The sequence below is a fragment of the Gopherus flavomarginatus genome, chromosome 1, assembly GCF_025201925.1.
Source record: "Gopherus flavomarginatus isolate rGopFla2 chromosome 1, rGopFla2.mat.asm, whole genome shotgun sequence".
Taxonomy (NCBI): Eukaryota; Metazoa; Chordata; order Testudines; family Testudinidae; genus Gopherus; species Gopherus flavomarginatus.
This window is the reverse complement of record NC_066617.1, coordinates 333,495,223-333,509,311: the sequence shown is the minus strand read 5'-3', so window position 1 is coordinate 333,509,311 and position 14,089 is coordinate 333,495,223. Positions and strand designations below refer to the sequence as shown.

The 14,089-nt window shown below is 40.3% G+C and overlaps 1 protein-coding gene across 1 annotated transcript in view; it reads left to right on the top strand.

Annotated features, from left to right (window-relative positions):
* RNF17 (ring finger protein 17) overlaps positions 1-14,089 on the top strand; it is a 206,147-nt gene that overhangs the window by 94,305 nt on the left and 97,753 nt on the right. Inside the window, exons 17-20 of the mRNA XM_050928582.1 lie at positions 316-487; positions 10,876-11,066; positions 12,056-12,194; positions 13,754-13,907. Of these exons, the coding sequence (XP_050784539.1) occupies positions 316-487; positions 10,876-11,066; positions 12,056-12,194; positions 13,754-13,907 (656 nt within the window). The remainder of the gene's footprint in view (positions 1-315; positions 488-10,875; positions 11,067-12,055; positions 12,195-13,753; positions 13,908-14,089) is intronic.

Below are 14,089 nucleotides of genomic sequence, written 5' to 3'. Positions count from 1 at the left end.
ATTGTTCTAGGTTTGTTGTGTTTGTGGGAGCAAGGGCTTTCGAATGATACCCAACTTGACTCATTTCCAACAACACTGTATTATCAAAATTTCCCCCAACCAGAGGACTTGGAGTTGGGAGCTGGGGGGGGAAGGGAGAGCAAGTCCTCTCTGTCATGCCCTAGAGAGTGACATCATTGAAATTATGATTCTGTAGATTTTTAAGAATCAAATGAAACCTCTTAGTTTTTTGTGAACAACTTCCCACAGAATTACACATGCTACCAGATTGTGCTGCATTTTTGTACTATTGTTGTTTATTTATATTCCCACTAGGATTGGTGGTGTCCCTATGGTGAGGCCAAAACAAGTTGCTCTACAGAACTTAGTGGTAAATGACTTGTATGTGTTTATCAGGAAACCTGATCCATATATAGAGGCACAGCTCAGGGATATTCCTCCATTAGCAGTGCAGTGCTCGCTGAAGGACATAGTTCCCAAAAACTCAGTAAGTAAGCACTGTTTGTACAGTTTAAGAAAACAATTTTCATTCAAGTTTTTTATTATGGAAGTTAAAATTAGTCCTATTTTTGTGACTTTCCAAATACCCCCAAAAAACCACAAGGAGAGTTCAGAGGTATACAGCAATTTTATCAAGTCATATATTAAAAAGATAGGCTTATGGTTATTTTCCAATGTATGTAATGAAAGTTTAATTATTTTTAAGAAATGCCAGTTGCTATGTAATCAGTGTTTTAAAGGATATATTACAATAAAAGTTTTATAGTTCACTGGTTTTGGGGTGGTTCTGGAGATGTTCTTTTTCTCACATTCCAAAAAAGAGAAGTATAGACTTAGTTGTTTGATAATTTGGGCCAGGGGTATGTCTCTCTTTTTTCAAAATTCAACCAAATAGGGAATGGTAAAGAATATCCTCTTTTAGAATAGTTTTGTAAATATCTGATTGAGGTTTTCCTTTTTTACCAAAAACCTGGTGCTGCTCACCTTGAAAATAGTCTTGATGTCCTTGATGCTTCCTTCTGTCCAACTCTCCCCACTTGCTACTAACACTTTTTCCTTAAAAAAAGACATGTTATAATAATACTTTCTTCATTACTTGCTTTTATTTGTGCTCATTGAGTTAGCCTCACTTGTGCAATGTTCCTAGGTGGATAGAGATGTTGAAATAATATATCCCTGCATTTTTAGGGATATAACTGTAGACAACCTTAAATGGCAGACATTTCAGCTCATATTACACTGATAAAATAAGTGGTAACAATTAACTTGCAAGTCTAAAGTATTGAAATGACCTCCTCTGCTTGCCAAATTCTTCAAATTAGAAACACACAGGCTTGGAACAGTGAAGGGAAAACTACAGTTTTTGCTCATTCCAACAGTTAAATATGAAATGGCAGAAAAACCTGTCACTGTAAACAAACTCTGAATTTTTTTTAATGGTTTATAATTGGATCATTTCAAAGCCTGGTGTTCTGATCTTGCTGATATTATTTGTAACTTGCGGTCAGTGTGAGATCTCAGTTGCTTTAATAATGGCATAATCAAGAAGAACTGAGTATAATTTAAACTATACATTTCCCTTCAAAATTGAAGGGGCAAAGTTGACCTGAAAATTCTCCAAAAAGGTCCAACCTGCTTTTGAGTCCATCTACCAATTATTGAGGTTTTAGAACCACACTGTCTGTTGTGTGTGTTTTTTAAAATTTTTCTCACACAAAGGGAAAGAACCCCACACAGAGGAGAGCAGCATGGTGCAGGGAAAGTGATTATACCAAAAATGCAGTAAAATGTAGAAAGAAGGGCTGTCAAGCGATTAATTTCTTTAATCGTGCAATAAAGAAATTAATCGTGATGTTAACAATAGAATACCATTTATTTTAAATATTTTTTGATGTTTACTACATTTTCAAATATATTAATTTCAATTACAACACAATACAAAATGTACAGTGCTCACTTTGTTTTTGTTTTTTACAGTGCAAATATTTTAATCAATGTATTTTTCAGTTCACCTCATGCAAGTACTGTAGTGCAGTTTCTTTATCATGAATGTTGAACTTACAAAAAACTATTATGTCCAAAAAACTACACTCAAAAACAAAACCGTGTAAAACTTTAGAGCCGGCAAGTCCACGAAGTTCGACTTCTTGGTCAGCCAATCACTCAGACAAACAAGGTTGGTTACAGTTTGCAGGAGATAATGATGCCTGCTTCTTGTTTACAGTGTCACCTGAAAGTGAGAACAGGCATTTGCGTGGCACTGTCGTAGCTGGCATTGCAAGAGTTTTACATGCCAGATGCGCTAAAGATTCACGTCCCTTCATGCTTCAGCCACCATTCCAGAGGATATGTTTCCATGCTGATGATGAGTTCTGCTTGATAATGATCCAAAGGAGTGCGAACTGACATGTTAATTATCATCTGAGTCAGATGCCACCAGCAGAAAGTTGATTTTTCTTTTTTGGTAGTTTGGATTCTGTAGTTTCTGCATCAGTGTTGCTCTTTTAAGACTTCTAAAAGTATGCTCCGCACCTCATCCCTCTCAGATTTTGGATGGCACTTCAGATTCTTAAACCTTGGGTCAAGTGCTGTAGCTATTTTTAGAAATCTCACTTTGGTACTTCCTTTGCGTTTTGTCAAATCTGCTGTGAAAGTGTTCTTAAAACGAACGTGCTGGGTCATCCTCCAAGACTACTATAACATGATTTATATGCAGAGTGTGTGTAAAACAGAGCAGGAGACATATAATTTTCCTCCAAAGTGAGTACAGTCACAAATTTAATTGACGTGTTTTTTTTTTAACGAGCATCATCGGCATGGAGGCATGAAGGGGCATACAAATGTTTAGCATATCTGGCATGTAAATACCTTGCAACGCCAACTACAAAAGTGCCATGCAAATGCCTGATCTCATTTTAAGGGGACGTTGTAAATAAGAAACAGGCAGCAGTATCACCTGTCAATGTAAACAAACTTGTTTGTCTTAGCGATTGGCAGAATAAGAAATAGGACTGAGTGGACTTATAGGCTCTAAAGTTTTACACAGTTTTGTTTTTGAGTGCAGTTATGTAAAAAAAAATCCTCATTTGTAAGATACACTTTCACGATAAACAGATTGTGCTTCAGTACTTGTATGAGGAGAATTGAAAAATACTATTTTGTTTATCATTTTTACAGTACATATATTTGTAAAAAAAAATTTAAAGTGAGCACTGTGCACTTCGTATTCGTTGTTATAATTGAAATCAATATTGAAAATGTAGAAAAAAATCCAAAAGTATTAAATAAATTTCAATTGGTATTTAATTGTTATAAGGGCAGTTAATCACAATTAATTTTTTTGAGTTGATCGTGTGAATTAACTGCAATTAATTGACAGCTATAGTAAAAAATATACTACAAACATGGATAAATATTTAATCTCCTTTACTTGAAACAGTAGTGCATGACAAACTTCATATAGAAATGTAATTTTTTTCTTTTAAGCTGACATTGTCCACTTAACATATTTTTCTCGTTTTAAACATTAGAAGAAAAGTTGCCAACTAATGTAAAGCCATCTTCCACTGAGCTCTCACTTGGAGCTATTACAAATTACATCACTTTCTGTAAAGATGGCTGCTTCCAGTATTGGGCTAAGAAAAAAGAAATTGTAATCCAATATTAAAGTATTACATTTAGCATGTGACAATTTTTTTTAACTTCTTGGGTCATATTGTGCCCTAGATTCCTAAATGCAGCTTACATTGATTTAAATGGAAGTAATATACTGATCAAAGATGTTGCATGGTGCTAAAGTTTTACAGTTCTTCCAGGTGTCCCTGTGGGTGCTCCACTTCAGGTGAATGTGTTCCCCAAACCTTAGATCAGAGAATTTCAGCAGGACTGCTCATCTGGATCAGACCCTCAACCAGACCCTCCGAGTTCCTTCTCACCCATCCTCAGCCTGAGACATAGCTCCCAGTAGTGTTACAATTGATAGTCTTTATTGTTAGCGTAACTGTTTTAGTTCTCCAGTTAGATTTAGGTAACCCTTTCTCCCTGTTTCTTTTTATTAAGGAAATTTTTTTTTTCCTCTTTATTACCACTTAGAGTAGTGCGAGTCCACCCTTAAGGCAGACTCGTTACAGTCTGAGCCATGCCCAGTTCACTGGGCTTCAAGCATAGCTTTTCTGCTAGGAGGTGATCCTAATCTCAGACCTCTCAGTGCATCCGGTGCCTCAGTGGGGGAGACATCCCTCAAAAATGCTCTCACTGCAGCAACTTAAAGGCTCATGCCAGGAAAGACAGGGACCTACAACTTAAACATATCTTAATGGAGAAGTCACTGACCCTGGACAGCAGACTCCCTCTGGACAACGTTCTCCAACGACCCCTTCTGACAGCCTTCAGCCTCCTCACAAAGGAGGCTCACTTCTCTGAAAGGGAGTGAGGAAAAAGGCACCGATTTCCACTTTTAAAGAGCCACCAAAAAAGAAAGTCTCTGGCTCCTTTTGTGTCCTCAGCACCAACCGCACTGCGGCTGAGTACGTACGAGACACTTGGATTCTCTGGTACCTTGTGTACTGACAGAGCCAATGACCTTAAGCAGGCAGGCTCAGAGTCAAGAGGCAAACAGAAGTCTGCTTCCTCCACCATGGTACCAATGGAGCCATCTAAATATGCGGCACTGCTGCACTCTATGCAGATTGTGGCTCCACCTTCTGCTCCCATAGCATAAAGCACTCAGATGTCAGCACCAAGCCTGCAATTACAACAGCACCATTGGCATTGACCACCTCGGCATCAAAACCATTAGTTACCATGCCAGTTCCTCCATCATAAAGACTGACTTGTCTCATCAACACAAGCCTCTCCACTTTTTGGTACCAATGTTGCTTCAATACACATGGTACCATGCCAACCCACCTCACTTCTGGCCCCTCCATTTTCCAGTCAGGATGAAGATGAGGAGGAAGAAGGCGCTTATTCATCACACCACTTCTTTCCAATTCAGACTAGCACAGCATTGGGTCCACCTGTTCAGCCCAAATATCACCACACTGCTGACACCCAGGCATGGTATGAGCACCAATTGATGCTGCCACCTATGCCATTCCCCTTGCAATGGCCCTATTGGGACCCCTGCGGAGCATACAGGAGACACTAACCTAGGCCCTTGAGTGCCTGTAGAGAAGAGACTAAACTTCCCCACTGCCCTCAGTGACTGTACCATCAGAGCTCTTTGAGGAAACTTTTGAAGAACAGGAAACTACACTAGTAATAAATGTTTCCTTCTCTTCCTCAGACGAGGCCATAATTCCTCCACCACCCACAGATGACTTCAGACGTTTCCAGGAGCTCTTCAAAAGAATGACTGACTCACTGGAGATCCCCTTAGAGGAGATTCCAGAGTCCAAACATAAATTACTGGACATTCTCCAAACATTAGCTTCATCAAAGATTGCGCATCCAGTGAACGAAGCACTTATGGAGCCGGCTAAAAATATAAGGCAGACTACAGCAATAATACTGCCCACTTGCAAGAGAGCAGATAAAAAATATTATATCCCCTCAGAGGGATGGATTTTTTTTATTTTCTCACCCTTCACAGAATTTCTTAGTAGTTGAAGCAGTCAATCAATGAGGCAGACCACACCAATACAGATCCACTCCATATAATAGAGTGGAAATGGTTAGATCTTTTTAGCCGCAAGGCTTACTCATCAGCCGGTCTTCAATTCCAGATTGTTAGTTCCGCTGCACTGATGATGAAATACGACCACACAAATTATTTCAAACTGACCAACTTTATTGACCACATACCAGAGAACAAAGGAGACCAATATAAAGCTGTTATCGCAAAAAGCTATATAATAGCCAAAACTGCTTTACAGGCATCTTTAGTTGCGGCAGACATGATGGCATGTTCCATGGCTACTGCCATAGTTCTGTGCTGGGCTTCATGGCTTCAGTTGTCCAGTTTCCCACGGGTGGTACAATCCACCATAGAGGATCTCCCCTTTGATGGTCAGAAGTTGTTTGCCGCAAAGACTGACAAGTCCCTTCACCCCCTTGCACTCTTGGGTGACCTTTTGTTCCCTTGGGTATACATGCCTGCACCAAGAAAAAAATGGGAAATATTTTCCACCCAGCCTATAAGATTTGTCCCATTTGCCCAACAACAGAGGCAAAATGATATACAAAGGCACAGACGGAGACCTCCCAAAGTATCACCCGCCTCTGACTCAATCACTGGCTTGCATCACAGCCCTCTGCAAAACAAAAAAATTGAAGGTTTGGTCAAGGACCCAAGAGACCTCCCCCATTCCTCAATGCTGACAACGTCACTGACCATCCCATTTTGGACACTGTTTGGTACCTCCTACTCTGCATGGCAATCCATCACCACGGACAAATGGGTTCCAGAAATAATCAACACAGGTTATTTGATACCGTTCAGCTCCATCCCACCCACCCACTCCTCCCTGTCCCTCTTCAGGGACCCATCTCAAGAACAATGTGTATGGCAGGAAGGAAACCACCTACTATATTTGGGTACCATGGAACCAATACCATCACAACACAGAGGGAAAGGGTTTTATTCACATTACTTCTTAACATGGAAGAAGAACAGAAGATGGAGACCTATTCTAGACCTCAGGAAACTCAACAAATTCGTAAGGGTCCAGTGGTTCAGGATGACCACATTAACAACAACAATAATATCAGCACTGGAACATGGGGGCAGGTTCTTGGCCCTCAACCTCCAAGATGCCCATTTTCACATAACCATACATCCTGCTCACGAGAAGTTCCTCAGATTTACTCTGGGAACAAACATTAACAATATAAAATTTTACCTTTCAGTCTTTTGACAGCACCACAAGTGTGTTCCAAAATTCTTGTGGTAGTGGCAGTACACCTCTGCAAGCAGGGGATGATATTTCCCTATCTGGGTGATTGCCTACTACTCCCACCTGGGAAGATGCCTTACTCATGGGATAATCTCCCTATTTTCATGGCTGGCAATACAAATAAACATACAAAAATCAACACTGACCCATGCAGAAACTGGACTTCATTGGGGCCCATCTCGACGCTCTGGAGGTCGGAACATCACTACTACCAACCAGCTTCATCACTGTAGTCAATCTGATCTCAACAGTACTGAACAGCCCACAGATATCAGCACGGACCTGCTTCCAACTATTAGGCCGTATAGCAGTAACCACATTTGTGGTTCAACATGCAAGGCTTCACATGCACTGCTTTCCGCGTTGGCTAAGAACCGTTTACATTTCACACAGACACAGCCTGACCAAGCACCTTACCATGCCACTCAAAGTCAAAGACTCTGCACTGGTGGACTCAACCCCACGACATGTATGTGGGAGTCTTTCACACAGACTCCACCTTCGATGATACTCACCACAGAAGCCTGCTTGATAGACTGCGGGGCAGGGGAGGAGCTCGCTTACAGCAACATACAATTCAAGACAGATAGTCCCCTTCAGAGACACTGTTGTATATAAACCTAGAACTATGTACAGTTTGCAACGCATGTTTGCACTTCCTGCCCTTGATCAGGAACAAGTCCAGAAGGATAATGATGGATAACATTGCCTGTGTGTTTTTATATAAACTGACGGGCAAGATCACAATCCTTGTGCATCAAAGCCATGAAACTACAGTGTATCCAGCACAATGTCAGCGTATCACTCTCATCTCCCAGGATGTCAAAACACTACCGTAGATACATCTCTCAGGACCACTAGTGGGAGCTGAGCATCACAGTCCTACAGAACATATTTAGACACTAGGGTCACCTATCCATAGACCTCTTTGTGACTTCCCAGAATTACAAATGTCTGTAATTCTGCTCAAGAGCAGGGATGGGGTTCCAATCCCTGAGAGATGTCTCTTCAAATGGGACGTGCCTATGCCGTACACATTTCCCCCTATCCCCATGCTATCAAGTTTAATACACAAAATTAGAACCGACAAGGCCAAAGTCATCTTGATAGCTCCCTCGTGGCCTGGACAGACATGGTAGTCATAGCTATTGAGGATGGCAGTAGGTACACTGTGCATTCTTCCACTTCTGCAGAATCTTGTATCACAGGATGCTGGACAGATTTACCACCTGAACCTGGAGCAGCTTCACCTGAGAGCATGGTTCCTACATGGTTCCATCATGATGAACTGACCTGCTTGGAACAGGTGAAGGACATATTATTAAACAGCAGAAGGACGTCCACACATATCTGCATAAATGGAAGAGATTCAGCATATGCTGTCAAAACAAACAAGCCAGGGCTCTTACCACCACCCTACCAATGATATTAAAATACATACAGTATAGGAACTAAAGGAATCCGGCCTATTGCTTACCTCAGTCAGAGTACATTTTGTGGCAATTACCATTTTTCACTACAAGGTGGATGGAATATTCATATTTGCGTGTCCTATCACCAAATGCTTTCTTAAGGGTTTCAGAAATGTCTACCCTGAAATACATGTACCTGCCCACCTTGGGACTTGAACTTGGTACTATGCTGCTTTACTGGGGCCTCATTCTAACTATTAGCAACATGCTGTCTCACATATCTGTCAAAAGTAGCTATCTTAGTTGCTGTTACATCTGCCCACCAAGCAGGAGAGCTAGCGGTCCTCATGGCACATCCACCATATACCATCTTTTTCAAGGACAAGGTCACCCTAAGACCTCATCCAAAATTTTTACCCAAAATACCTTCTTTCCACTTGAATCAACCAATACATCTCTCCTCGTTTTTTCCTCCTGTTTAAACCTCACAGGAGCACACAGGACTTGGCACTACACACACTAGATGTCAGACACGCACTAGCATTCTATCTTGACAGAACTAAGCCTTCCAGAAAGTCATCAAGGCTTTTTATTTCGACTTCTGAACACTCTAAAGGTTCAACAATTTCCAAATACAGGTTATCTAAATGGATTTCTGGGTGCATCCACTTTTACTACAGCAGAAGGCTATACAAACCTAGCGGGGATCCAAACCCTCTCCCCCAGATCCTTATCAACTTCAGTAGCCTTTCTTTAAAGAACAATACGTGATTGACCAGAGCATAAGATCAGACACTTTGTTAGGACTTACTGTGTTATCACTTACTCATGCAACTCCAAAGCTCCTTCCACATCCACTGAGGGGCACTGCTCGACAGTCCTCTGAAGTGGAGCACCCACAGGCTCGTTCCTTGAAGGAGAAGAGAAGGTTACTCACTCTGTGCAGTAACTGAAGTTCTAGATGGGTGTCTCTGAGTGCTCCACTACCCACCCTCCTCCCCTGTACTTCAGAGTTCAGTCTTCTGACTTTGCAGTAGAGAAGAAACCAAGGGGGTCTGATTGCACGGCTCTTGATAGGTGCCAACAATGGCGTGAGATGGGGAGAACACATGCACGACTTAGACAAATGCTGCTGAAATTGCCCCTGCGCCTTTGATCGGAGACACACTTATTTTGAAGTGTAGCACCCACACGGACACCATCTCGAAGAACCTCAGTTACTGCACAGTATCAGAGGGGTAGCCGTGTTAGTCTGGATCTATAAAAGCAGCAAAGAGTCCTGTGGCACCTTATAGACTAACAGACGTATTGGAGCATGAGCTTGCATGCATCCGACAAAGTGGGTATTCACCCACGAAAGCTCATGCTCCAATACGTCTGTTGGTCTATAAGGTGCCACAGGACTCTTTGCTGCAGTTACTGCACAGGGTGAGTAACCTTCTCTTTTTCTTACAGGACGTCGCTGCTTTGTAGCAGTCTCTTCTAAGATGGATACATTTGTATGATATACTTTAGAGACTCACTGTGTTGAGCTGGGAGCAAAATCTTTGCTCATAATCCTTTTATTTCACTTGCTCAAACACTTATCATGCTGCTGGTGCTATTTATACGCACACTAAAAATCTGACTTACTATCTGTTCTTGCTTATTGGGATGGTCTCGCAATATACGCTATTTTTGTGAGGCTCCCATGAGTACGACACACATAAGCCACACAAATAATATTCCTGTTCGTTCAACTATATATTCTCTTCCATTTATTAATAAAAATTGCTTATTTATAGTGTTTTAAATTCTATTTAATGGTTCTACTCTGTTAAAAAAAAAAAAGAAGTGTTTGTTATAACAGTACTAAGAGACTTTGAAAACAGATTGGAGGCATTGCCTGAAGAAAGGTAAGAGGAGGGGAGGTATAACTCAGTGGTTTGAGCATTGGCCTACTAATCCGAGGGTTGTAAGTTCAGTCCTCGAGGGGACCACTTAAGGTTCTGGGACAAAAATCTGTCTGGGGATTGGTCCTGTTTTGAGCGGGGACTTGGACTAGATGACCTCCTGAGGTCCCTTCCAACCCTGATATTCTATGATTTTGAGGCTTGAGGTCAAATTAAAGAGCATAGTTTGACCAAACTATGACCACTGGGTGCCAAACAGTCTGCAAGCAAATTCCAGAGAAAGAGAAGAATAAGTTTATGGTGGTTCAAGAGGGGAAAATGATAAATGAAATTAAGAATGTGAGAATTTTAATTTGAATATCAGAAATATAAAATGGTGAAATCTTAGGAAGGGGTGTAATCTACAAAAGAAAGTGATGAAAAGGCCATTGCTGAAGCCATTTAAAACTAGGCTTGAAAAGAAACACTAGAAAATATACTATAGAGAGCAATTCTGCACTGCCAAGGTTATGGATTCGAAGGTCTAGTGGGTGTTTTCAATGTACTGTGTGTGACATCTTGGCTCCATTGATGTCACTAGGAGTTTTGCCACTTCAGTGGAGTTGAGATTTCATTCTGAGTGTGATTGGTTTTTTGTTCTTATGATCCTTAACACTTCCCCCCCCCCCCAAACAGAATGAAGGTTGGGGTGAAGAAGTTAAGACAGAATTTTTGAGAATGATAAATAACAAAGCTGTTATAATGAAAGTATTCAGAGAAGAGGATGGTGTGCTCATTGTAGATCTGAAGAAACCTCCAGTTAATAAAATAAGGAGTGACATGCCAGTATCTCTTAAGGATGCTTTAGTTTTTACAGAGTTAGCAAGGTATGTGTCATCTTAAAAGGACTTTAAGCATTTATATTTTTTAAAAATACACAAAATTAAAGGAATCTAGTTTACATTCTATAAATAGCACCCTTGCTAGTGGTGCTATCGTGGTTTGTTTCTGCAGTTTTAAATAGCTTCCACATTTTTTTCACCCAGGAATGATTATATTCACAAATGTGGTGTCATACGCATTTTGATGACACAAAACCTCATTTGGATAACTGGGTTCTAATTGCAACACAAAAAGAGGCACAGCAGAGTTGTCAGACTTATTTATACCTTAAGAAATTATTTCTAAGCTTTCAAATAATAATTTTGTGCATAACACACAAATTGACACAGCACACAGCTAAACTATATCACTGTGAGTTTGACTACCTTAAAGTTTTTCTGGTTTTGTTTTTCTTTGTGAATCTTTAGTGGTCATTTAAAAAAAAATCCTTATTTTTATTTTTTTAAGAAAAAAGAATATGAGAGGGGAAGATAAATGGAAGATGCCTTATCCACTATTCTCGCAAATACCTTGCTGCAGTAATAATTACTCCTTAATTAACAAGGGAAAGGAAACATTTAAAGGAACAATGTTTTATTCTAAGTAGTAAAGGCAAGCCTTTCGCCTCTAACCTATTTAAATAATGTAAACACACACTGTTGCCTTAAAACAGTGAGTGAAAGATAGTTTGGAAAGCTTTAAAGGAGCAGCAATCATATATCCCCCCCAGTATGTCTTGCATTTGGGAAAACTCACAGTTACTGGAAAAGAGGAAATTGGCTACACAGCACTACAAACAGCAAAGTTCAAGAGCGGTTCATATCAGGCAATATTGTAACAGCTAAAAACCCATGAAATTATTAGCCAATCCAGATGATTACTGAGTTTTTTAATATAAGGTCTATTAGGCCTTTCATAGAAAATTTCACACGAAGATGCTGTTCATCCACAACTGGCTTTGACATAGTTGATTCACAACCATTATTCTCATTAGGTTTCGATCACAGCTTCCTAGTCAACCAGAAGATAATATGGCATTGCAATATTGTCCGCCCACATTGCCACAAGAAATGACAGAAGTCTCCATTGTCGTTTCTCACATCAATAGTCCTAGTGATTTCTATATTCAGTTGGTAAGTATTTAGAAATATTGTATATTTAATTAAAATATTAATTAAAATTTCTGGGCTTTAAATAATCAAATAATAAAACATTAAGCCGCCTAGCAAGATATTAGACTTTTAAAAATCAGTTGCTACCCCCTCCCCCTGAAAAAATAAAGTTCTAGTCAGTTTTCTTATCCCCACCTATAATACAGAAATTTTCTAGGTATACGTACAGTGTCTAGCCCAATGGGATTCTGAGCCTAAATAATATTATAATAAAGGAGGGAAATGAGATATTCATTGTGGCACCGTACCAAGTTCATAAACAGTTCATCCTGCTAGCCAGGGTGTCTCTTTGATGGATCAGGGAGCAGTGGAGTCACCCATCCTCTCCTTCCCTCCCACCCAAGTGTGGGATAGGGGGATCTGAAGCAGGAGCTGCTGAGGCAATGCTATACATGCTTCTCCTGGCTCGCTCTCTTCTCCTCCCCCTCCCCCATGGCCTGTATATGTGTGCATGAGAGAGTGGGGAGGTGTTGCTGCTTTCTCATTCCCTCTCTTCCCCACAGCATGGGGCAGGAGGGTGGATATTTCACATCTGGTTACTGGAGGATATTCCATGCATTCCTGCTGCCACTGGACAGCAGGGTTTATGATGGGCTGACTGGTTGGCTCTTGCCTTCTTGAGGGGGGTGCTTCTGTTTGCTGCTGGTGAGTAGCCATTTTGGTCTCTGTTCCAGTCCCACTTTTCCCACCCTTGTCTAATGAGCTAGATCTCTTACAATCCAAGAAACTAAGCTGATCACCAAATTTTGTTTGAGGTCTGGAAGAGATTTTTCCTTTATGGCAAAATTGGCAAACTGCTGTTTGGGGTTTTTCACCTTTCATCTGGCATCTTAGAGGTCTGGTCTTAAGGTTTAAATGACATTTGTCGAAACTTTGGTGAGTTTAGAGTCCAATGTGAGGTCCTTGTGCTCTTGAGCCCACTGGGTTACAACTGCATAGTAAGGGAGTATAATGGCATGGTGTGTGGCTCCTTTCATCTTTGCTATCCCCTACATGGAGGAGTACAATTTAGGACTCTGGCTTCCAGCCAGAATCCTTGGGTGGGCCTGAGGAAGTAGAGAGAGCATTAACCTCATACCCACTTGTAGGTTTGTAGAGCCCACGGCCATTGGTTCCTAGATGAAATTCTCACTGTAACGTCCATGCTAATTAGCTTAAAGTGGTATATCTCTATTGGTTAATTGTTTTAATAAAGTTTTGGTCTCTATTTAACCATACTATGGTATGTCTTTCTGTTTCTGTGTCCACATCAATTAAGTGCACCACACAAAGGGTGGTATTAGAGAATGGCCTACAAAATCTCCTTTGATAGTAGATTTAAACAGGGCAGTATTCAAAAACTTAAACATTGGTTGTTACACTTACACCTTTTGTGACAGTCATTGCCTTTTGTGGCCTTTGAGCTCAAACTCTTTTTTTTGGGATTGCCGCAAGTCCCAAAACATTCTGAATGTCTGGCTTATTCTGATGAGTAAATTACTGTAGTATTGGTTTTTTGTTTGGTTGTTTCATTATTTTAGATAGAAAGTCTGGACTTTTTAGTTCTCCTGAAGAAAATTGAGGAAGTATATAAAAATGATGATGGAGAAAATCTGGAAATTCTCTGTCCTGTTCAAGGCCAAACCTGTATAGCGAAATTTGAAGATGGAGTTTGGTACAGAGCAAAAGTTACTGGTAAGTATGTTAGTTACTGATTATCTAATTGTGGTGTTCAGTCAAATAATTGGAAACGGCATTTGATCAGAACTTGAATAATAAGTAATAGTTATTTTTATTGCTGCAAAAGGTAGTAATAAAGACCAATACTAATAGTCAACTTTATAACCTTATAAAATGTTAGATATTACTTTTTGTTT